The sequence below is a fragment of the Acyrthosiphon pisum genome, chromosome A1 (genome assembly GCF_005508785.2).
Source record: "Acyrthosiphon pisum isolate AL4f chromosome A1, pea_aphid_22Mar2018_4r6ur, whole genome shotgun sequence".
Classification (NCBI taxonomy): Eukaryota; Metazoa; Arthropoda; class Insecta; order Hemiptera; family Aphididae; genus Acyrthosiphon; species Acyrthosiphon pisum.
The window spans coordinates 106502927-106527657 of NC_042494.1; the positions used below are offsets into that span (position 1 = coordinate 106502927).

General features: G+C 29.0%; 3 protein-coding genes across 4 annotated transcripts in view; 2 read left to right on the plus strand and 1 right to left on the minus strand.

Moving 5' to 3' along the window:
- The window catches only part of LOC100571730 (17-beta-hydroxysteroid dehydrogenase 13), an 8925-nt gene extending 2740 nt beyond the window's left edge, over positions 1 to 6185 (plus strand). The window contains exons 2-6 of the mRNA XM_003242682.4: positions 1327 to 1659; positions 2077 to 2206; positions 3992 to 4109; positions 4195 to 4308; positions 5941 to 6185. Coding sequence (XP_003242730.1) covers positions 1327 to 1659; positions 2077 to 2206; positions 3992 to 4109; positions 4195 to 4308; positions 5941 to 6043 — 798 coding nt within the window. The 3' untranslated portion in view covers positions 6044 to 6185. The remainder of the gene's footprint in view (positions 1 to 1326; positions 1660 to 2076; positions 2207 to 3991; positions 4110 to 4194; positions 4309 to 5940) is intronic.
- Positions 6186 to 9750: 3565 nt separating this feature from the next.
- LOC100571834 lies at positions 9751 to 11510 on the plus strand. 2 transcript variants are annotated; one of them, XM_029487973.1, is made up of 5 exons: positions 9751 to 9865; positions 10466 to 10605; positions 10662 to 10811; positions 10869 to 11049; positions 11112 to 11509. In XM_029487973.1, coding segments are annotated over exons 1-5 (804 nt in total). In that variant the 5' UTR covers positions 9751 to 9864; the 3' UTR covers positions 11444 to 11509. The 2 variants fall into 2 exon arrangements, with proteins under 2 accessions (XP_029343833.1, XP_008180435.1); XM_008182213.3 differs by having other exon boundaries at positions 9760 to 9961; positions 10040 to 10605; positions 11112 to 11510.
- A 215-nt stretch (positions 11511 to 11725) lies between these two features.
- On the minus strand, positions 11726 to 20007 carry LOC100573325 (zinc finger protein 724-like). Its single transcript, XM_003242692.4, has 8 exons — positions 19166 to 20007; positions 17051 to 17179; positions 16700 to 16834; positions 15916 to 16044; positions 14830 to 14976; positions 12814 to 12894; positions 12607 to 12745; positions 11726 to 12481 (listed from the first exon to the last, which is right to left on the minus strand). The coding sequence occupies exons 1-8, from the start codon at positions 19193 to 19195 to the stop codon at positions 11772 to 11774; spliced, it is 1500 nt and encodes a 499-aa protein (XP_003242740.3). The 5' UTR covers positions 19196 to 20007; the 3' UTR covers positions 11726 to 11771.
- Between the last annotated feature and the right edge of the window lie 4724 nt (positions 20008 to 24731).

The window sequence follows — 24731 nt, forward strand, 5'->3', positions numbered from 1 at the left end:
TTTCATATAATATAAAAGTGAATCGCAGAACGTGTTGCTAAGCGCAATAACGCTACTGTACATGTTATTGTGTTGTGACTGAACTCCTCCTAAATGGTTAGACCGATTTGAATGAATTTTTTGTATGCGTTTGCGTTTATTCATCTGATTTCAGTACGGATAGGTTAGGTTAGGATTTCGTATTAATTGATTATAGCAATCCACCATAGGTAGAATACGACAAACTTGGTATAACTTTGATACTTTAGAGTTAAATCCATAGACCTTTTACTCATAGACCGGCCCTCTTCACGTTTCCGCCGTGTCATGATAGGTGGCGCTTTTCGGTTACTGAGTTACTGTGATACGGTAAAAAAATAATCGTTATAATATTATCTCGTAGTGTTTTTGAGTGTTTTCGCGCGTTTTTATAATACTGTTATCCAGTTAAGTTATTTTTTAATACACCGAATGCAAGATTTTATGGCAACACTGATCCATAAATAGGCTGCATCACTGCGCTATGTTGGCATGCGACTATCAATGTATTTAGTATAGGATGGGCCGGTCTATGAGTAAATTAAAGGTCTATGGTTAAATCGTACACTAACGTACTACAGCACGGCCGCACGGGGTCCGCGATCCACCGCAGGTAACCGCAGGTAGATTGCCTACCTGATAATGTACTGCTGCGAATCAGAATTTTTATTCCGGGCAACGGAAAAGCTAAGATTAATTTAGAAACCATACACCGAATATTAAATAACGAATTGAACAAAGTTTGAGTCACATACCTATAGTTGGTACACTTAATGGGCAACGAAGTGCACGGGTTCAGCTAGTAATATAATATAATTATATATTGTAGTTATTGCTATTACTAATTTCTGAAAATTATATATCCTACATTTTGAATTCAACCACTGAAGTGGTAAATTTTATTCTTCTTAATATAAAATAGAGATATGGTAGAAAAAAATGTAACAATAAATATTTGTTCAATGAATAATATATATTTCAAATGGAAAAATGCAAGTGCAAACAAATAAATAAATAATTAATAATAATAATAATAACAATAATAAATAAACAAACAAACCGGTTTCCTTCGTCTCCAAAATCAAGTTAGATTCTTATATATATAGATTATATTTTACTAATTATTATAACATTATTTCAGTGTCAAAGCTTTACGAATTTAGAATTTACTCCATTTTACGCTCATTGGTGCAGTGGGGTTAATATTTGTGTGCAATAATACAACAATCCACGACGATCGTCCCCATCCCGCGCATCTGCACATAACGTGTACTAGAATCCTATAAATATTATAATCAACTTATATAGGTTACCGGGGCAGCTCGAGGTTTGGGCCGCGAGCTTTGCTTGAGGTTCCACACGTTGGGTGCCAAAGTTGCTTGCGTTGATGTCGACGGCGAAGGGTGTGCCGAGACGGCAAAAGCGATCAATCGACACGGCGGGATGGCAAAAAATTACAAAGTCGACGTTACCGACCGGAAGCAAATCAGGGACATGCACATGACGGTCGTAAAAGAACTGGGCCCCGTGGACATAGTGGTGAACAACGCGGGCATCGTATTAGCTCATATGTACGTCAATCCCGAATCGGATCAGCTCATCGAGGACCTGATCAACGTCAATCTCCTAGGACAAATTTGGGTGAGCTCTGCCTATAGTGAACAACCTGTAACTCGCAGAACTACACAGACAGCGCCATGACGATAGTACTATCACGCCGACTACTATATTATGGTATCGTGCTATTTCCGTCGATTTTACCTTTCATCACTTTTCAATTAACCAGTGCCATATCTGAAGCTTTTAGAAAAACAAATTTTTAAGTCAGGAAATATATTTAATACGACACTAGTTGTACTAAGTCACAAAATCTAGAGTTTCCAATAGAATTATTTTTAACATTTCAATTTTTAATTCATAACTCGTATTTGAATTGTTTTCGATATCTGAACTGATTTCATTACAAAACACTCTACTTATATCGAATAATAAATTGAGTTCCCATTTCCCAATAGTGTCCACTAACGATTTTTAGATTACAATAAAATATTGTTATAGATCAATAGGGAATTACTGCCCTCGATGTTAGAAAGAAACCACGGACAAATTGTTGCTATATCGTCCATGTCGTCGATGAGTGGATTGTCTGGAATATCTACTTACACGGCAACAAAATGGGCGACGAATGGTAAATAATAGTAAATTATAAAACTAATATCAAATCAAACATATTATATTATTATTATAACATTATATTTAGATTCTGAGTGGAACGATGAATGTATTGATTTTACAATGATGTGTGTTTTTTTTATTTTTATTTTTGTGTCTGTCATCACCTTTTAGGACAGTAAAAGTGCTTGGATTTTCTTCAACAGTACCTTTTTTGATAGGAAAGTGAATGTAGTTGGTACTTTAGGGGGTCAAAAATAAAATTTTTCCAATAGTTTTCAAAAGCGCCGTGAAAATTAAGGAAAAACGGGAATTTTTACGCAAAATCTGTTTTCGAGAAAATTGATTTTGGTTTTTGGTGTAACTTTAAAACGAATGACTGTAGATACATGAAATTTTCACTGGTTGTTTATATTTCCATTTTCTATACATGATAAAATTTTCAAAATATTTTGATTTGTTTTGAGCTGTTTACGGACAATTTCAGTTTCCAATTTAATTAGTTTTTTTTTCTATGAATGTCAATAAAACTTTATTTGTTGGTTAAAAATACTTGAAAATTTAATACAAGGCTCCTAGTATGTGATATTTGAAAAATATTAAAAATCTAAGATTTGAAAATGTAATACAAGATTCCTCATAATATTGTCTATCTTTATCAAAAAAAAAATGTCTACAAAAAAGTCAAATTAAATTTTTATGAGCGTTTGAAATTCATATTTTTACAACAATTGATATTCACTCGATTTCTCATGTGACGATTTTCTTATTTAATTGTAATTAAAAAACGAATGACTGTAGATATTTGAAAAATTCACTGAATGTTAATATTTTCATTTTTTATACACCATAAAATTTTGAAAATATTTTGACTTTTTTTGAGCTGTTTACGGACATTGTCAGTTTTAAATTTGTTTAGTTTTTTTTTCTATAAATATCAATAAAATTTTGTTTGTTGGGTAAAAAAACGTGAACATTTAATGCAAGGCTCCTGATATATTGTTACAATAGCAGTTGAAAAATATTAAAAATACATAGGCACAATTTTTTTTATTAGCATTTAAAGATCAAATTTTGACAAAATTTATCAAATTTAAGATTCAATAATTATTTTGTAGTTAAAAATTTATAAAATGGTCAACTTTTATATCTAAGGATTGAAAATTTAAAACAATCTTCCACGTAAGTAGTTTATTCTTTTACCAAAAAATCTAAAAACACATAAGCACAGTTTATTTTTATACTCATTTTAAGTTCAAAGTTGGTCGAAATTACATATTAAAATACCTAGAATAACTAGGTATTTTAGTTATTTTGTTGCGATTGTATAATATTATTCGTGGGTACATGAAACTTCTAAAGTATACTATTATATATCTATGATAGTATCACTGTTTGTTGTTGATGTATAACGCGTTATAAGTACCTAATGGATATTGTGATATGATTAATTTGGAATTTATTATAGATAGGTACCTATTATTGATCAATTTTTTTTTTAATACTATATAGATAAGTATATAATATATCTTATACTTAGACTAACATACCGTCTCCGCTCAGAATCGTTTTTCTTATACAGTGATATTATATCATTGAATTCAATTTAATACTATCTATTATACAGTGACCCACTTATAACCTACTGTACAGCAGAGCGACATCCACTTAGCCACCTTTTTTTTTTTTTATCACATAATATTATGACAAAATTATTGATGGTACCTATTAGATAATTAGATTTAATACTGTTATAAGTATATTTGTAATGTTCGTATAATATTATATTATATTTGTCTAGGCATGATGGAGAGTTTGCATAACGAACTGAGAGCATTGAAATCAGCCGTCGTGTCGACGACGGTGTGTCCGTATTTTATAGAGACAAATCCGGAAATATCTAAACATTTAGAGCTCAGGTAGGTACGTTAAATATTAATGCATAATATGCACTATAAAAACAGAAATAAATTAACTTATATATTATAACTAAATTTATTTTAGATTACCAGAAATGCCCACATCTTTTGTTGGTGAAATCGTTATGAATGGTATACTAGAAAATCGAAGAATTTTTTCAGTTCCAAATCACTTCATGTTTCCAGTTAAACTTGTAAGGTATGTGCATTTTTTTCAAGATTTATTACGTCTTACATTATAGTTAATAGGTACAACATATTTTAAACGGTGATAACAAATTTTTCTTGAATTACTAATGCATATTTCAATTTTTTATGTACTCAACTTATGATTGACTAAAAACATTATTACAACATCATAATAATATTATTCGTGATTATAATATTATTATAATGTTATTATAATATTAGTATTATATAATCATTACAAAATTCTATCAGGGATATCAATATATTATATTTAACAGCTATTAAAATTTAGTTAAATATAATATTATAGTCATAGGCGCAAATAGGGTGGGGCTTGGGGGGAGGCTGAGCCCCCCGGATTTATTATCATATTAATATAATTTTTGTAAAGAAAAAAATTAAAATATGACCTACGTCGTAGTAGGTGCCTGGTGCATAATACATAAAAATAAATTTAAAAAAAATACTTTAAAAAATCAAGGGTATACTCTCCTGTGTACATAAACGATAAACCCATAAACCTACTACTATTATCGGAAATAATATTAATAGCTTTAGTTTTATGTTTGTGTTTAGCACGATAATGTAGACAATAGATATCAATTTCGTTTTAGTAGTTGGGGCTTACTAACTACTAAGTATAGAAAAAGACATAAATATTGATGTGGAATCGGTTTTAAATGATTTTGCAATAACTCAAAGAAGAATTAATTTAATTTTGCAAATATTAATTAAAATAAAATTGTGTAGATTTATATTTTATATGATTGTGATTTTTTAAATTTAATTAAGCTTTTATCTTGCAACATTAGAGCTGTTAGTGATTATACCTAATAATAATAATTCAGCGATAATTTTGGATAATAATTTAAAGGTATGGGGACAAAGCCTCAACTTATTTATTTATTTATTATTATATTATACGGGATGGACCCATTTTTACAAAAACAAGTGTACAGATAACAATGAGCAATTAACATTAATATAGTTTATAATTACATAAATTTAAAACTAAGAACAATTAAATTAAATGAAATACATGTGAGAACTTAAAATAAAAAAGAGGGATCAGCATTGGCGTTCCTCACAGCGTACAGGTTCATTTGCGAGATAGTTGGTGGAGGCATGTGGGACATAGAATGGTGCAACGGATGTAGTGAAACGTTAAGGTACCTTGAAAGAAAATAACGACAAGAGTTCAGAGCCCTCAAAAATGCCATCAATGATCCCCTTTGTAAACCTAATGCCTGCAGAGTGTCTATGCTCATCTAAGGAAGAAAGATTTAATTTACTTGCCACAATGCTATAATCATGACTTATAATTTTTAGTTAAAAAATGGTCGGGCTGAAGCCCTCCCCCCATTGAAATTCCCTATTTGCGCCTGTGAATACAATATGTCAGTATATGTTTCAAATTTTAACTACAATTATTACAACATTACTATTCCTATTTATTATACATTTATTGTTGGAATTTGTAATATAGATTATAGTCATTATATTATAACTGTTATAACTTATAAGTAATAATTAATACTTTAACCATTAAATTTAACATTTAACACAATTTAAAGTATTTGGTAATAACTATAATAATTAATAGGTATCTAATTGTTTCACTTTTTATTGCATTTATTTTCAGGACATTACCTGATAACTTACAGTGGATAATCAACAGAGTATTCTATGTAAATATCATTGGATTCCCAAAAGATGTAGAATTGATGAACAGATATCGTCAGTAAAAAATTTGAAGAGAACAAATAATACCTATTATCTACTTAATAAAGATATTTATGTAATTGTGTTATCTGCCATGAGAAAAATGACTTATAGTCGCACTTGTATATAATTAAAATGTGCAATAAGCCTTGCAGCTTTTATCCAGTGGTGTCTTATGAGTTTTTTTTAATAAGGTTCCAACATTTAAGCAGGCCATTTTTTTTCATCGCCAGGTCACTTTTACGTCATCATAGTAAATACATGTATTTTATGGATTTATGTATGGTGTATGTATGGGGTTGAAACCTTTTGAAGGGTTATCATTATATGTTTAATATTTTATAGAACTAAAGAAATTGGAAGTTATAAATAGCTTTTGTCATATGCATACGGTATACGCCTACCAATAATAATATACATTGACTCCATACACATAATATTATACACATTATAATAAATTATATGGTTTTCATAATATATTTTAACTTTTATGCATCGGCTGTCAAAACATTTTTAAATTTAATGGCAGGCCGATAACTATAATAAGACGTAGAAAAAAATAGGTGTGCCAAAATACAACCTTCCTTGTCCCAAATAGCGCCCATAATTTTTAATAATTCACCATGATTATCATCATTGATGGTATTACGGTAACACAATATTATTCATTAATTAATAATTCTTTTAAAATTTTGTTAAATAGTGGTGCAAGGAGAAAATGGCACATTAATTTGTACACATGTTGGTATATAGATAGACCGGGATGAAACTCCCCAGGATTTTTATCTCATATAGTTACACTTCTACAGAAGTTTAGCAATAACGTAAAGCATATAAAGTCATAACTCATAACCATACCTAAAACAAACAAAAAAATAATAATAATGTAAAAATAATACTACAATGTTCGACCATTTAAATTAAATAGTTTTTCCATTCTAGCATTACTTATTATTAGCGGTGTCTCGTAAATTTACCGTGTAAAATGTTATCATCAAGATAAATTAACAGTAAATTTACAAAAAAATATTTACCATTTACATTTTTTTTATAATTAAGAAATTCGATTACAAATAGGGATTTTTATAAAATGATAATGACCGCTAAGTTAGAATAATTATTGTGATTATTAATTATAATATTTCGTTAACTATTGTGTCACTGCAGAGATATGTGGTTTCTAGTTAATATACTTTAATATGTAACGTTATCGCCTTATTTTATATTTTTCTTGTCTTCTTTAGTCTTTACATAATATAGTGACAAAATTCAATAGGTACGTACTTACACTATAAATCAAATTTTAATAAAAATTTACCAATTTTACCGTAAATTTGGTAAATTCAGCGGTAAAATTACTCAGTAAATTACTATCAAAATGTTTTACGTAAAACCCACATCACTACTTATCATACCTAGGTACTTATATTCATTTCCTGTTATATTCGTGTGATCCTTCAACACCTCGATATCAGATGTTTCATTTGAGAACTAAAAATAATTTGATTTACAAGTTACAACTCAAAAGTAGAACAAAACTATACCAACTAATGTACAGCATAGGCCGTCGAAAAATATAACTATTATAAGTTTGATACGATCGTATCTATTTCGAAATGTATAAAATGTATACTATGTCTATTGACTACATACCTACCTAGTAAAACTAATAAGTTATAATAGCGTATTGATGCAATATAAAAACCGTAACAAAATAAATATATCTACACGAACGTGATCTACAAACAATGTGTAGGTGGTATAGGAAGGTACCTAACTGATGTACTAGGTATACCTGGTTCGACACAATTCAATGAATTGAATTCGTTTAGACTTTTATAAATTGTATCTATATTATATTATTTATATTGAGGACATATTATCATCATTTCAATACTTCCATTACGAGTTTGATTATTGTCTGAGAATTTTTAGTGGTACCTACAGAATATAGATACCACATACAAAATATAACCATACAAATATATATACATAAATACAATTACCTATTATTAATATCTATCGTAATATATGATATAAATGTCAACAAAACAGATTAATGTGTAATGTGTATCAGGATATTGGGACATTAAGTACCACTAAGATATTAAGATATAGCTAACAAAACGTAGACTTCAATGCGTGGTTGTAAATTTGAATTATGAAAATAGATAGATCTACTTCAAAACACTGTTCTTCTTTGTTATTTGTTGTACTGTAGATGTTAAAAAACATTTTTATTTTTTAAATTAAGTTATAGAAAAGAAAAATTAAAGAAAATTTGTATATACGGTATAATTTATTAATATAGATAATAGATATATCGTCCGATCGTCGTACATATAAAACACTTAACTAAATAATAAGGCATCAATGAAAATATTATAATTTTTTAGTTGTGGCATAGTGATAGACGATAGTGTACAGGTATTTAAAGACCTCTGACCTACTATATTGTTTGCGAGTGCTGATATAGTTTTTAATTAATTAATTAAATTCTTATTGTTATAATTATAATTGAGTAAACTAACATGGATAGTAATAAAAACAAAATATAAATAAATCATAGCTATAATAGTTTGATTAAAAGAAAAACCTAAATATGTTATAAAATATAAATTATAGCATTATAACTATAATAGTTTCAGGTTCGTGCCTATTTAATCATCCATACCCACAGTGCTGAATGCTGATCACGATTTAAGACGGGTTCCTTGCCACCTAGGTAGGTACTAATGGTACTATATTAAATCGTGGTGCTGAAGTAGAACGACTAATTTTTAGTTTCGTACTATAACATTAAAGCGGTTTTCATGTAATAAAAATATAGGTACCTATCTAACTTGTCAGAACTTGTGGTGCCACCAATATAGGCGTCTTCCCCTCTTCTGTCCTATTTTTTTTTCATTTTATGTCATTCGTAATTTGCTTATTATAAAATATACAGATAGTAAATAAACGTTAATTTGTAATGAAAAAAACCTGTAAGAATAACTGAAAATATAATATATAGTATAAGAAAATACAATTTGCATTCACCCCCAAATTTACAATTATTAGAGTAATCAAATTCAAATATAAGTGTTGCACTCCGGAAAATCAAAAAAATAGCTAGGTAGATACTGAATTGTTAGAAGTCTGTGTTCTACCAAAGTACCAAGCACAGATGTGTGTTGAAAATATAATAATAAATATAATAATATAATAATCTTGTTTATGCAAAAAACATGGGTACTCCAGATTTACTTTAACGTTTCATATGGTTCTATTTCATATTTTATATAATATTAATATGAAGATTAACGACTACTGAGTGTATAATATGTAGGGTACTTAATGGCTAGAGAGCCTAGATAATAGTTATTTAGGCTCTTTACTAATGGCTATTGGCTAACGGCTATACGAGTATACGAATATACGTCTATACATAATGCCTAGACGCCTAGTTTGCACATCAAATTTGTATTAGTAGATAGTAGGTATTACCACAGGGCACAGAACAATAAAATTACTATAAAAATACATAATACCTAATACCATAGAACAATGCTATAATACCGTACTATTACAACTTATTTAATTTTATAAATATAATATAGCGCTATCTTGGTTATGAACTAGGTACTGTCCTCGATAAATGATGTTGATAATATTTTAATGGTATTCTATGGACATAATCAAGGTGGATATAATGTTTACTGATCTTACATTATTATCACTAGCTTATCACTAACTATCCAGTTTATCTTTTATCTCTGAGTTTGCACACATAATTTCTTGCTTACAGAATTATAGGTCGATCGTCGGAACCGGTTCAATTTTTTCAATTTAAATCGGCTAAACAAGTAAGCTTCATTCAGATTATAACTCATCAATTCCCCATACATCCTTTGGAAATCATTCAGAATGGTTTTAGGTCAAATTCTACGTACCACTTTCCAGTAAGTCGTTAAACAAATCAATCATACTGTATTTATAACACTCATCTGTATTTTTTTTACGATTATTGTTCATCCTAGAAAAGTTGTCGGAATCACTCCTCATGGGACTACACCAACTAGTTTTTTAACACCGTCACCATTATACTCGTGGTCTATTGACTTTGTTCGCACAAAAACACGTCATCATTTCCCTCGACCTAATGAAGCAAAACGTATTAAAAAACATGGTTGGTGGACAAGAATGGCGACAAAAGAAGGACGCAGAGTACTGCAGCGCAGAATACTCAAAGGACGATATGTCCTCAGTCATTAATTTTATTTTTATTACTCATGTTAAAATAATTTACAGTTAGTTTTTGGCAATTATGTGCTCATCATGTTTTTTAGACTAAAATAAAATTTAAAAAAAAGAATAATAACCAATTGCTCTTAGAGTCATTTATTTGTATTTGAAGTATCTAGAATGTTGTAATATGCCTTTATTATTTATCATTTTTATGTTAGTGATATTGAAATCTTTTGGATGTCGTCCGTTGTGCTTGATGCGCTGTTTTAGTGAAGCAATTGAAGTTAGTAAAATTAAACGAAAACATAGTCGAAATGTCAATTATTACGTGCCTTTACTTTCAGAAGTGAGGCGAGAGGTAATTTTAATAAACTATATTTCTGTTATTGCATCTAATCAGATAACTATTTTTAGTCTATTAAAAAAATTGTTTCTTTACAAATGTCTGGTCGATATTTGAGTTGTACCACTATACTCAGAGACGGTTACATTCTTAAAGATTGGAAAATGCTTTACATGCCAGAAGAGATGAACAAATTTAATTTAGATGATGTCTATAATTCTGTAAGCAATATTTTATGTATTTATATTATTTCTATTATATAAATTGTTTATACTCAGGTTGCGGCACTCATGAAAGATTTACCTGAAAGTGATATTTACCTAATTGAGAACTATGTGAAGATGCCAAACAATGTGAATGTTGCTGGTGCCAATTTATTTTACGTTAAACTACAAACACTTGCCATGCTAATTGCTCTTATAAACAGCGGCCAAGCTGTATATACTCCAGATAATACTCGTAAATATTTACCAATAGATATTATTCTACAACAATGTTTCACAAATTTTTTAATATTTTAGAAGAATCTATGAACAAAGTGGTACTAATGAAAGCGCGTTTACACGCCAGACTATTTCGAATTATTGTTGGTACTGAAATTATTTCATCACAAGATATAACTGAAATGATGCTAAAAGGCATCTTCCCTGAATATATTACACCTGTTGTACCAGCAATCGATGCTATTTTAACTTATAGATCAGTTAAAGAACCAATTATAAGAGAACTTATGTCCAATGGCCTAATGTTAGCCATGACTTTCGTTGATCTGGTACTGAATTCAAATCCAAAAAGTATGCAAGCACTTAATGAAAGTTCTAAGAGGAAATTAAAAACCACAAAAAAGTTATAATTTTAGTTATTTTTAATGATTAATTAATGAAAATATAAACACATATTTAACTAGAAATTTCATTTTTAAATAAACAATGATCTTAAAAAAGTATACATCTAAATTTTTAGTTTATTCAGTCTATTCAGATAAATAAATTATGTACATAATATGAAAAGGTATTAAAATTAATTGAATTGCTAGTGTAATAATTAATATATGATAAAAAGAACATTAATTAGCTAGAGTAAAAATAAAAATATTAGTAAATGTACATTATTGAAAATATATGAGAATATTAATTGTAACCAATAATTTGATTATTTGAAAAATTGAGTTAATTAAATTTTTAAAACAAATTTTGTCTGATATTGTTCATAGCGTAATTCTCCTCATGTTTCTTCTTTATATGACGATTTAAATCGTTTTTCTGTTGATAATTTTTATGGCATATCAAACATTTGTAGGGCTTTTCCCCCGTGTGTACTCTCATGTGTATACGAACCTTTTCTGGCCGGCTAAACTTACGCAGACAGACTTCACAGCTGTATTTTTTTTCATAGTGTACAACTTCATGCTGGCGTAATGTTGACAAGCATTTAAACGAAGAACCACAGTTCATACACTGGTAAGGCCTTTCCCCGGTATGTTGTCGCTGATGTACGCTCAACTGAGACTTGTTTGGCAATTGTTTACCGCATGTCTCACATATTAAGCATGTAAAATGAATACGCTCATGGATTTGCCTTGATGCTTCATGTATAAAAATCTTATTACAATATTTACAGCTAAAAGATGTAGATTTACCAGATAGGTTGTAAATAAGTGCCCACTCTTTGGAATGTGGTATGTCATGTGTCTTAATGTGGAGTATAAGACTTGCCAAACTGTTGAGGCTGATCAAACATAAATCACACGGATAGTATGGGTGTTCAGCTTTAAAATGTAATTTTACATGGTTTTCAAATTCCAATAAATTGGAACAGCGACGAAAACAATGATGACAATCCAAGTCTTTCAAGTTATGGTTCAACAGAATATGGCGTCTCAATTCTGTACCTATGTAATAAAAACAAATAATTTTACAATAATTAGTTGTATTATATTAGTAGTAGTAGGTTATCAAATCAAATACTATAAAACATTAAGTAATGGGAAAAAACTCTTATTATAATAATGCTCACCACAGGTAAAAATATTTGTACAACGTAAACATTGTATTTGATTTGTACTTCTAAAAGTATTACGGGTTGTATGTATGATATTTTCAGTATCATGTTCCTTCATAATATTGCCAAACTCATTCTCTTTATTGTTATTTTCCTAAAAAAATATATTATTAGTTGAATGATACTTAAATATATTAATGTTTTAACAGTTAAGGATCTCACTTGGATTATTACTTCATTAATATCAAATTCGATAAAATTGTCTTGAAAGGTTTCAGACATTTCTAACGAGGCATTTTCAACCTATACATTCATATATGTTGCAAAATAAATAATTAGAATATATCAACCATTTACATAATAGTTTTAAAGAATATTATTATTTATTTTTCGATTAACCTTATACTAAATGTTTATGTTATATTGAAACAAATATAATATCTATCTATATAAACTAAAATAATTATAACAATGGCGTCATTTTTTTAGGGGGTGGTAGCGCGGCAATGTGGCCATTTGCCCACATCTGATTTTAAAAGACAATGTGAAAACAACTAATCTCATTGGCTAAAAGTTGTTCAATTTTCCAGTGTTGGTGAAAAACCATTCTTAATTTTATAATTTTGAGGAAATATATGATGTACTATGAAGTTATTGTCCAAATGATGATTAATAGTTGGAATATATAAGCAAGTGAGGTATGTATATCAGTATACCAGATGATCAATTTAAGAGTACAAGCATTATTTCGAACATTTTTAACTTTATTTAAAATATTATTTTTATATAATTTTATGGTATTACTTGAAAAAATTTCTGAAAAAATAATATATCAACCCAAAATTGTAAATTGTACTGAGCCCATAAACTGGTAAATCAGGCCCTGCTTATCATAGCTGCCCGAGATCTATGTGTTAGTTGTAAATGATTATTAGTGTGAGTGTAATTAAATGCGGGTAACGGCAGTTCCCGCGCACGGGGTCCAGCCGCTGACGCAAACCCCTCTCGTACGCGCATGCACATGTCAGTATCTCGATAACCATATAAATTTCACTACACAAATTTTACAAAAACATACTTTTTGCTTTGACAAAAATAAAGTTAGTTTACGTTGTCTGATTTCGATTCTGAAAAAATAGTTGAATTCGGCAGAAAAATGTTTATAGATCGTATGAAACATTTTCCGTTTTTAATATTAATTTTTATTTTAATTCGAAAAAGTTCATATTCTCAAGTTTTCAATTACAGTTCACAATAATATAAAATTTTGTTTTTACAAAGTGCTTCGTAGGATATATAGACAATTATCTGGTGAGATAAAATTTTTTTCCAGAATCAAAATCGGACAACATTAACTAACTTTAATTTTGTCAATAGTTTAGGTCTTTTCAGCTAAAATTGACGGCAGTAGCGATGCCCAGTTCTCATTTAGTATCGTTATTTGTTATTAGTACTTAGTTTTAATATTAGAGTGAATTTTCAATTGAACTATTATTAAACTTAAGAGGACGCCACACGGACATTTGTTATCTCCGTCCTACAAGTGCGTAACTTAGCAAATTTAATCTTAACAGAGCTCCGTTTGTTTAAAAATTAGAGTGAATCGACCTTCTATGAAACTTAATGTTAAGAACATTTTCTATGTTAGTTTTATACGTTTTGTATGTTAGTTCAATTTCTAAGCAAGTTATGCGTATATAATATAGCGTAAATTAAAAATGCTCATAACTCACTTAAAAAACTATATAATTGTAAAAACTAAGATACAAACACAGATAATATTCTTACCATCAAGTTTCAAATAGGTAGATTCACTCTAATTTTTAAACTAACGTTATCTGCTGAGCGTATATTTGCTATGTTACGCACTTGTGAGACGGGGACAGCAGTAATAATGTCCGCGTGGCCTTCTCTTAATGGTAACAACATATTCTTGTAGTTGTTTGAAGTGTTTTACGATATTTAATTTTAAAGTGAGTTATAAAATATAAGAATGTAAAACAAATTCAAATTAAAAATACTCATAACTCGTTTCAAAATTAAAATATCGAAAACAACCAGAATACGTTGTTACCTATTGTTTTATAATACTATAATAGGTAAATTCGCACTCAAATTGAAACTAACAAAGCTGAATGAGAATCACTGAATTACTATTTTAAGCACTCGGAAGACGGTGACAATACATGCGGGTGAAACATCCTCATAGCTTATAAGTTAAATATAATAACTTCTTACTTTCATATTATCCTGTGGTATGTTTCCAACAATCGTCGACATTAGTTGTGTAGTGTTATGACAATATTCAAATAGAGGGTACACATCTTCTACTTGGTTAAAACAACTTTGACAAATTTTCAGTGATAGCTGATCAGCAGGAGACACCTAAAAATATAAATATGCAACTGAGTATAAGGTCAATAAAATATAATTAGTATGCAATGTACATATGCAATACTTGTTACTATTACATTAGTGTGTTATTTTACTTATTTGATATTATTTATTTAGTTTTGTTTTATAAATGACATGTTTATTTTAATTTTAAATATATGATGCCTGTTACACGAGAAAAAAAAATAAGGTCGATGATATGCAATAACATATACACATCAGGAGAGTAATTAAGCCGGGGGGGGGGGGGTGACGGGGATAGATCAGAGCCTTCATAATATATTATATATTATACAAGAAAACTAGAGTTTCTTTTATAAACCGTACAAAATAAAAACTATGTAAGTACATTATATTATATTACAAACAAGATAAATTTAATATTTTGATAATTATTATTTAATTTTAATACACTCAATTATATTTTGAAGAATTTATTATAATTTGTATAGGTTCTATCATTTTGTGTACCTACATATAAGTTTTAGGATTTTTGATGAAATAATATTCCCAGCTATCACTCACTATTGTACTTGAAAATGTAGTATTTATAATATTTATTTAGTATTTAGTATTTTGTGTGTAAAAAAATGTCTATCCCCCTCAGTAACGGATCTAGAAGTTACCCAAGGAGCATCGTATCCGCCACTGACCCCCCCCCCCCCCAAGGAAAATCCTAATTACGCCACTGAATCACATAACTTAAAGGCATAAATATGACTACTCTAGAAACTAGATTATGAGCATCAGTTTTTAACTAAATTAACATAGATATGGGGATAAAAATGTTCATCAAATTAATGTACCTATATATAATATTATAATATAGATTATAGGTACCTATAATAATTTAATAACAAGAAAAATAGTAACATCGATAGTTTACAATGGTATATATATGTATATCATTTTAAGTAAGGATAAAATTACTTTAAGCATTAAAAATGAGTTCATCTTATCAGCTAAGTTCGGCGAATTTTCATTAAGTTGATTGTAAATATGCAACAATCCAGGATTTCCACAGATACGACAAAGTTTCAGCATCCTTTCTTGAAAAGTCTGTACACAATTAGTGGATTCAAAAACGCATAGAATATTATTATTAACTACTATAAAAATTGTTTTTTATTTTTATTGTAATAGCCGAGCCGCAAGGGCGCCCGCAGAAGGGGACCACTCCCCCTAGCTTTCCTGCTAGTTAAAACAATTATATCCAAATTACATATAACAGAAGCAACAAAATCCCAAAAACCATTATTGGTACCAAGGTGTATTGATATTTATAGACAGTAGATATACTTCGTGATAATTTGTGTTCAATTAGTTACTACAAGTGTTAAATGTTTGGGGGCCGGAGCAAAAGTGATGCTAACGCGGTTCTCGCTTCGGTCCTCGTACCACGTAAAAAAAAGTGTAACATGTATTATTATATTATATTATTACCTTTAAAGTTTAAAATGTTTAAATATTTGTTTTAAATACACATAATACATTAAAAAAGTGTTTGGTTATTAATAAAAATTAAGGTTACCCCCCCCCCCCCCCCGGATGAATTTTCACCTGCGGGCGCCTTGAACCGAGGTTTAATAATTGTATAGTTATTAGTTATTACCTACTTATTCATAGTAAAAAAAATAATCTATCTATATATTGTATATTTATATTTAACTATAGACTATAGTTTTAATCATTGCTGTTATGGCTTATCCCTTACACTATCTTTTTTTTCTAGTAGTTTGATCATCAACTCGTTGGTATGAATAGCTATTCCCACTATTCGATTCATTGTAGTTATTTGATTGACACAAGCATCACAAGCCATTATTGAAAGACGGTCGTTAAGTGCTATCTTTAATCCAAATTAAAAAATTAAAAACTATTATTACTACTTATTTCTATAATTCTTAAAATCTTAAATAGGTATTATATTAAAACCATTTATTTATAATACATTAATACATATTAATATATTTAATTATATCATAATATCAGTATAATAAAATTTCTTTTAAATAAAAATAAAAACAATATAGATATTAAATATTTAATATGTACAAGTACGTACATGTATTGGCAATAGTGTATTTATCTTTTCAGATAAATCTAATGACTGTCCTAATGATCCAAATATATTAATGGAACCAACATCACCACATATTCGACAAAGTTTTCGAATCTTATCATTGGCTGACATCTATAAATTCAATAATTTTAGCATTGTACATTTTCTCATTCCCATTCATTTTCTCGAAAAATATAATTATTTTTGGAGTAATTTTTTTTCATAATTTAGCTCCATAATAATGATAGTAATATTTTATTTACGAAATAATATTCCAATTTACAATAATATATTAATGACAGTAGGTAGGTACAATTATACAATTATGTGTATTGAGTTATAATAAAAATTAATAAAAATAATAAAAATATATTATAATTATACTATTATCAAAATTGTATATATATTATATTATTATATATAATAATATATAGCATACAATATTTACCATTAATAATAATATTTTTAGTTATAACAGTAGATAATGTGTAGTTGGGGCATTGATTTTACTCAAGGAAATTGTCAAATATTTTGGTACTGGTCTGTTGTATACTTGTATGCCCGCCCGGAAAATAACCGCGTGTGAAAACTTTATCGCCCATATACTTAGGTTTGTTATTTTAAAAAATGAGTATAGCAAGCTGTGGCGTAATTTGGTCATGTTTTTGGGGTGGCGGAATGACATTTTTATACATACCTCCGTCCCTCCGCCCCTTGTGTGTATTATAATACATTTATAAGTGTCTCCAAGTCCTACAGGGCCGTCCAGAACAATAAATTCATGGGTTGGGGAGTAGATATATCAATTTACCAACACAACATTTTTTTTCTCGCTTTGCTCGAAAACTATTGCTATTACAATTACAATATTATTAGGTACACGACACACGTACATTATATTAGTGTTAACTGTTTAGTTTATATATAAATATACACCTAACTTTATTTCGAGCGACGACAAAAATATTAACAATTAATCATACTTTTACAGTTTTACAGCTCCCATAAATCACGATGCATTTAACCAAATACAAAATTTTGAAATAAATGAAAAAATATTTTGATAATTGTAGTGTATAGAAAATGCAAATATAAACATTCGGTTAAAATTTCATGTATCTACGGTTATTTTTTATAGACCACCAAAAAACAAAATTTTTTATGTTAAAAACTGGTTTTGCATAAAAATAACCGTTTTCCATTAATTTATTTTTGGTTTTCCTTGACAACTATTTACAATACCGAGAATAAGTATCAATAGCTTCGTGTAGGTACAGTCGCGCTTCACGATGGCAATTCGTCAATACATTGATTGACAATTGTAGATAAACTCTTCTATTTTTAGAATTCGAAATTTAGTCTTATAAATACAAATGAAAACTATAAATATAAATATATACAAATATTTAAACCTACTATAAAAAACTGACGATGCCGAAAACTCGACCAAATATCAAATTTGTAGACTAAATATTAAAAAAATCTGTCGTGAGGGGGGGTGGTGGAGTATGACACACCCATGGCCCCTCAAAGGACGGCCCTGCCTCTAACCATTGTGGTAATAATATAATATTATGTATAATATTATGTCAATATGCGCACACGGAAACAGATAATTACATAATATACGACGTTGCTGATGTGCTCAGTGGTTTATTTTTGTACCACAATACAATGCCCCCACACGAACATATTAGCCCATTATCTTCTTGAAGAATAAATAAAAATGAAAATATTTGTTCAATAGTGTTAATTAGTAATTACTATTAAATATATATTTAATTTTATAAAATATACTACAGTAATATAGTAATTTTAATTAAGTACATAAATGTGGTGCGATAGTCTTAAAAAAGAGATTTAGTCATGAGACTATGAGAGGGGGGATACGACACCTAAATCTTCCAGGTAATTACGCCACTAGCAGCCAGTTGAATGGATCAACCATCAACCAGACATCCGTTCATAAGCTGTAATATTATAAATAATACCATTCAGAGAAAAATTATGTACTTCATAAACGATATAACGTAATAAATTATTACGTCAAATGTCAATGAAAAACTCATATTATACAGTTCACCAATAAATTATACAACCCGAACGATATATACTTACGGTTGTCTTTGAGAAGATATTGACGGACATTCTAAATTATTATTTATTTTTCGTATTTGTCGAATTATAACGCGATGAAACGTCGTTAGCGAATTATTAATGCCGAAAATCTGCAAGACGTTCATTCAATATCTGCGTAACGTTTATGAACGATCTTCGTCAGCTGCTCACTGTCATAAAAGCGAAAAGAAAGACATTAACCCGACGGAGGACGGAGGAAAGATAATTCCAATGGGCCATGGCGAAAATGATAAATATTAAATAATTTGGTGGTGGGTGACTGGACGTGTGTCAGCAATATTTTACATTTTGATTCAGTAGTGACACGCATGGAATAAAAAGTTATTGAGCCAAAGCATTTCCGAAAGTATGAATATTATTATTTTCGACGCCCTTCGGTCTGCCGATGGAACCGTCCGAGTGTATGACTGCAACTTAATACTTATTACTGCTGCCAACGATTCAGTGTGACCACTGACTGCTGTCACGAGATAAAATAATTATAGTCAACGATAACAGGTAGATTTTTATATTATTATTAATAATTATTACGACAGGGCACAGGGTATAATACTATAGTCTATATTAATAATTGTTATTATTATAATATTATAGTTATTACCGTTTGTTCGTATGTTATACGTAGTGGATTTACTATTTAGTATTAGTATAGCCAATAAGTATAATAATTATGACACAGTGGCGTACAAATAGGGGGGGGGTTTGGGGTAAATCCTATCCCGAGGATAAAAAAAATCCAATTTTGAAATGGTTAAAATGAAAAATATACACGTCATGAAAATGTCGGTATCCGGACATTTTCCCCTCGGCTGTTTTCGGCGTAGTAGGACATTTCCCCCCCCCCCCCAATATATTTTTGGATGCAGAAAATTTCCCCCGTTTTTTTTTTTGTTTTTTTTTTTTTATTTTTAATTATTTACCTTCGAATATAAAATTATAATTTAAAATTAAAATTATTATTTAATATACACATATTTTTTAGTAGGTATTTTTTCATATTTATTTTTTATTTTTGTAAAAACTGTACCTGTTTGAATATTTAATAATTTTATATTTGCTAGTGAATTTGATCTCTGGAGTGCTTCAATGAACATCCAAATATTTTGATGCTGAGTTCTTATCAAACTTTTAAATGTATTATTGAAACCTTCACTAATATTATTTGTTCAACCTGTATTAATCTTTGTAGCATTATATACATTCCATTAAAAAGGTGGAAAAATCGGTAGAGACCGCCATAATGACAAACCATTTCATTTTGTAATAGTTGTCTTGTAAGTTCCATTGACGTATGTTCTATCAAAGTTTTAAATATTATTTGTTATTTTTTTATTGAAATTAAGATTAAAGACTTTTTAGTTAACGCACAGGTTTTACAAAAATAAAAAAAAATTAATATGAACAAAAGCTAAAAATTAAAAATAATAATTATATATTCGAAGGTAAATAATAAAAATAAAAAAAATAAAAAAAAACGGGGGGAAATTGTCCGCATCCGAAAATTTATCGGGGGAATAATGTCCTACTACGCCAAAAACAACCGGGGGGAAAATGTCAAGATGTGTATAAAATTAAGGATTTTGTAAATTATAATGGAATCACAAAAATATTAATTTTTTTGTCCGAGGAGGTAAAGATACGAATAAATGTTTATTATTTGTTGTAGCTATAGTATATAATAATATTCAATATTATGTCTATTATAGATTCTGAGCGGAGTAATGAATGTATTGATTTTAGTATTTTACAATGATGTATGTTTTATTTTTTATTTTTTATTTTATTTGTGTCTGTGTACACGATAAGTAGTCGAAATAATGCTTCGATTTTCAACTTCAGTATCTTGTTCGATGGGAAAGTGAATCTAGTTGGTGAATCGGGGAGGTGAAATAAATAAATTCCTAGAAAAAAAAATTAAGGAAAAACGGGAATTTTCACGCAAAATCGGTTTTTGACAAAATCCGATTTTGGTTTTTGGTGTAACTCTAAAACACATGACCGTGAAATTTTCACTGGTTGTTTATATTAGCATTTTCTATACAATATGATAGTATGGTACAATTTACAGATTCCATTTTATTTTTTTTTTTTTATTATAAATGTCAATAAAATTGTATTTGTTGGGTAAAAATGTTTGGAAATTTAATACAAGGCTCTTAATATATTGTTACAATGAAATTTGAAAAATATTAAAAATCCATCGACACAATTTTTTTTGCATTTAAAGTCCATTTGGACGACAAAACACGTAAAAATCATAGAAGAGTTAGAAAACCATAAAAAATTTTCTTTTTAAATCTAAAATTTTTAAATATAATACAAGATTCCTTATAAGTGTATCTGCCTTTATCAAAAAAAAAAAAATGTCTATTAAAAGTCAAATTAAATTTTTATAAGCGTTTGAAGTTCATATTTTTACAACATTGAATATTCACTCGATTTCTCATCTAGCGATTTTCTTATTTTGTTGTAATTCAAAAATGAATAAGCCAAGACACTTAAGATTTATATCATATGTTTATTTTATCAATTTTTATACTTGATAAAAATTTAAAAATATTTTGACTTGTTTTGCTGTTAACGGACAATTTTAGATTTAACTTTTTTTAGTTTTTTTTCTATAAATATCAATAAAATTATATTTGTTGAGCCAAAAGGCGTCAAAATTTGATACAAAGCTCTGATTTATTTCTTAAATAACAGTTGAAAAATATTAAAAATACACATGGACAACTTTTTTTTATATGCATTTTAAGTTTGAATTTTTGCAAAATGTATCAAATTTAAAATTTAATAATTATTGTGTAGTTAAAAATGTATAAAATGTTAAACTTATAGCGAAGGATTAAAAATTTAAAACAAGGTTCCACATAAATTAGTTATATATAAATTACTTTAGTCACAATAATATCATAAAATAAACTTGCTAATATACTAATATCATAGGCTGACTGACCGTCTTCGCTCAGAATCGTTTTTCCTATGCAGTGATATTATATCATTGAATTCAAATTTAACACCATCCATAACAGTGACCTATTTGAATGTACTTTTGGATTCATTTATTTGTATTTATCTTCAATTTTACCAACTTTACCTGTCATGGAATTTACCGACTAATTTAAATATTTAATTCCTAAGATAAAAAGATGTATGCCATTTATAAATGTAATAAATGTACCTATAACAAGTGGATCTATTTTGTTATTAGTATTTACTATTATTTAATCAAATATTTAAGATATAATATTATAATGATATATTATTTTAATATTATAGTCAAGTGCAGGTAAACATTTTTTTATTATATAAGTTGCAATTACCAAAGAAAAATGACAAGTGGGTAGGACACTTTTGTTGGATATCTACATGAACTCTCAAAATGCCTGTATTTTGCTGACACTGTCTACAATACATAAGTGGAAATCTATTCAAATTTCAGGGGGGGCTAACATTTTATACATCAATGTGCCAAAGGTTCCCATACAACCAAAAAAAACTTAATATATATTTTTTTCGATGGGGGCTAATGGTATATTTGGTGGCTAAGCCCCCCCATATTTTCGCCAATGCTACAGTAAAAACAAAAAGGGCCTCTAAAATATTTTTGAACCGGGGTCTCAAAATTGTAATTGCGGCACTGCATACGCTGTCTGGCCGTCTTAGCTCAGAATCGTTTTTCTTATACATGATATTTTATCAATTGTCATTGAATTCAAATTTAACACCATCCATTACAGTGACCCACTTGTAACCTACAGTACAACAGAGCGACACTCACTTGCCCACCTTTTTTAAGTTGTTTTCAAATTTTTAATAAAAGTATTGAGTATTACAAAAATTAGTGTGAACTCTAAATGTTTTAACAACTATGGTCTTTCATCTTTGATATAACATATTGCATGGGGTGAAGCACTCTGATAAATATATATATAATGTTATTTAATCCTCCCCCATAAGACAATTTAATGTACGCCACTGTATCATGGGCGTAGGATTGAATAGTTACAGGGGCTAGAATCCTACATAACCAAAGTGTAAAATAACACGCGTGGGCAAAGCCCCCCACACCCCCTTTTAAGATTCACTGAAATTTAGTTGTTACAAAAAGTCCGCTAAAACCAAAATTTAATATAAACCATAATTTGTTTGGGTCATCTTCGTTCTTAGCACCACTTAGTTTTAGATTCTGAGTGAAACGATGAATGTATTTTAATTTGAATATTATACTGAACATTTTGATAATTGTATACAATAAAATTTAACGTATTTACGTATTTACGTATACCGTATACGTACTCAAAAATAAAAATAACGGTGGTAAGGCTGGGGGCTATACACGGCGAATTCCGCTATCATCGAAAACCTGTATGATTAAATCGGGCAGGCTATACAAGTTTGCCGCGAATTAATCCGCTGCGATATTCGCGGTCGGCCGACGATTTTTTTCAAAACCGCCCAATCCATAAAACCGCAAAACCGTTTATTTATACTAACTTTTAATGATAGCGGCTATACGGGTATTTTGATTTAACGAATTTCGCGGCGATTATTACTATATAGTACGGTATTTTAATACAATATTATTGTAAATAGTATTATTGTAAAATCGTAAATATCGTAAACATAATAATATATTATTTCACCAGGTACGAAAAAAAGTTTATATAATATATATTAATATATATATTTATTTATATATATATTATATTAATACATATATAAAAAGTTAACTGAATTATTATAGTATCGCGTGTCTTTCCGCCAACATCTTGGCTAAAATTAAAAATTTTAAACATCGTAATTCGTATAATGTAGTAATATTATAGGTGGTATTATTAGTTTTCATCCGGGGTTCTCAGAAGGGCATCTATTTTATAAAACTGAATTATTATTGTTTCGTCTGTCTTTGAGGGGCTAAAAAGTAAAACCTCATAGAGGGGCTAAATAGTTACGCCGATGATCTGTATGTACCTTATGTACCATATTTATTTTATATACCTAATATGTTATGTTTGTAAATAATAATATTAAATATTATATTAAATTGCATTGCAAGTACACAACTTATTGCCGCGTGCCCGCGTTGATGATAAAATAGAGCCAGACACAAATACACAATTTACTGCCAGACTGCCTAAGACTATAATAATTTTACCTCAGAATAAGTTAAATACAACCACGACACCGCACTGCACCCTCCGCCCAGCGACTGGTAGTTTGTAGCCGATGATATATAAACAATATTGTTTATAAAATATAAAATTATATTTTATATCGTGATCTACGGGCTATATGTATACTGCTTACTGCGTGCTATTTTTGCTATTAAAATCATAGTAACGTAATTAAATGTTACATTTTTAATGTATTACTGTATGTTACGCATTGGCCATTATTTTAATTTATATAGGTAGGTTAGTTGGGCTGTCGGGAGCAGGTTGCCAGGTGCCAACCGGTTATCGGTTATAATGAAAAATATGGCATAGATAGAATTTTAAAATGTCGCTCGTTAGTCATTTACACCGACTTAGGTACCTTCATC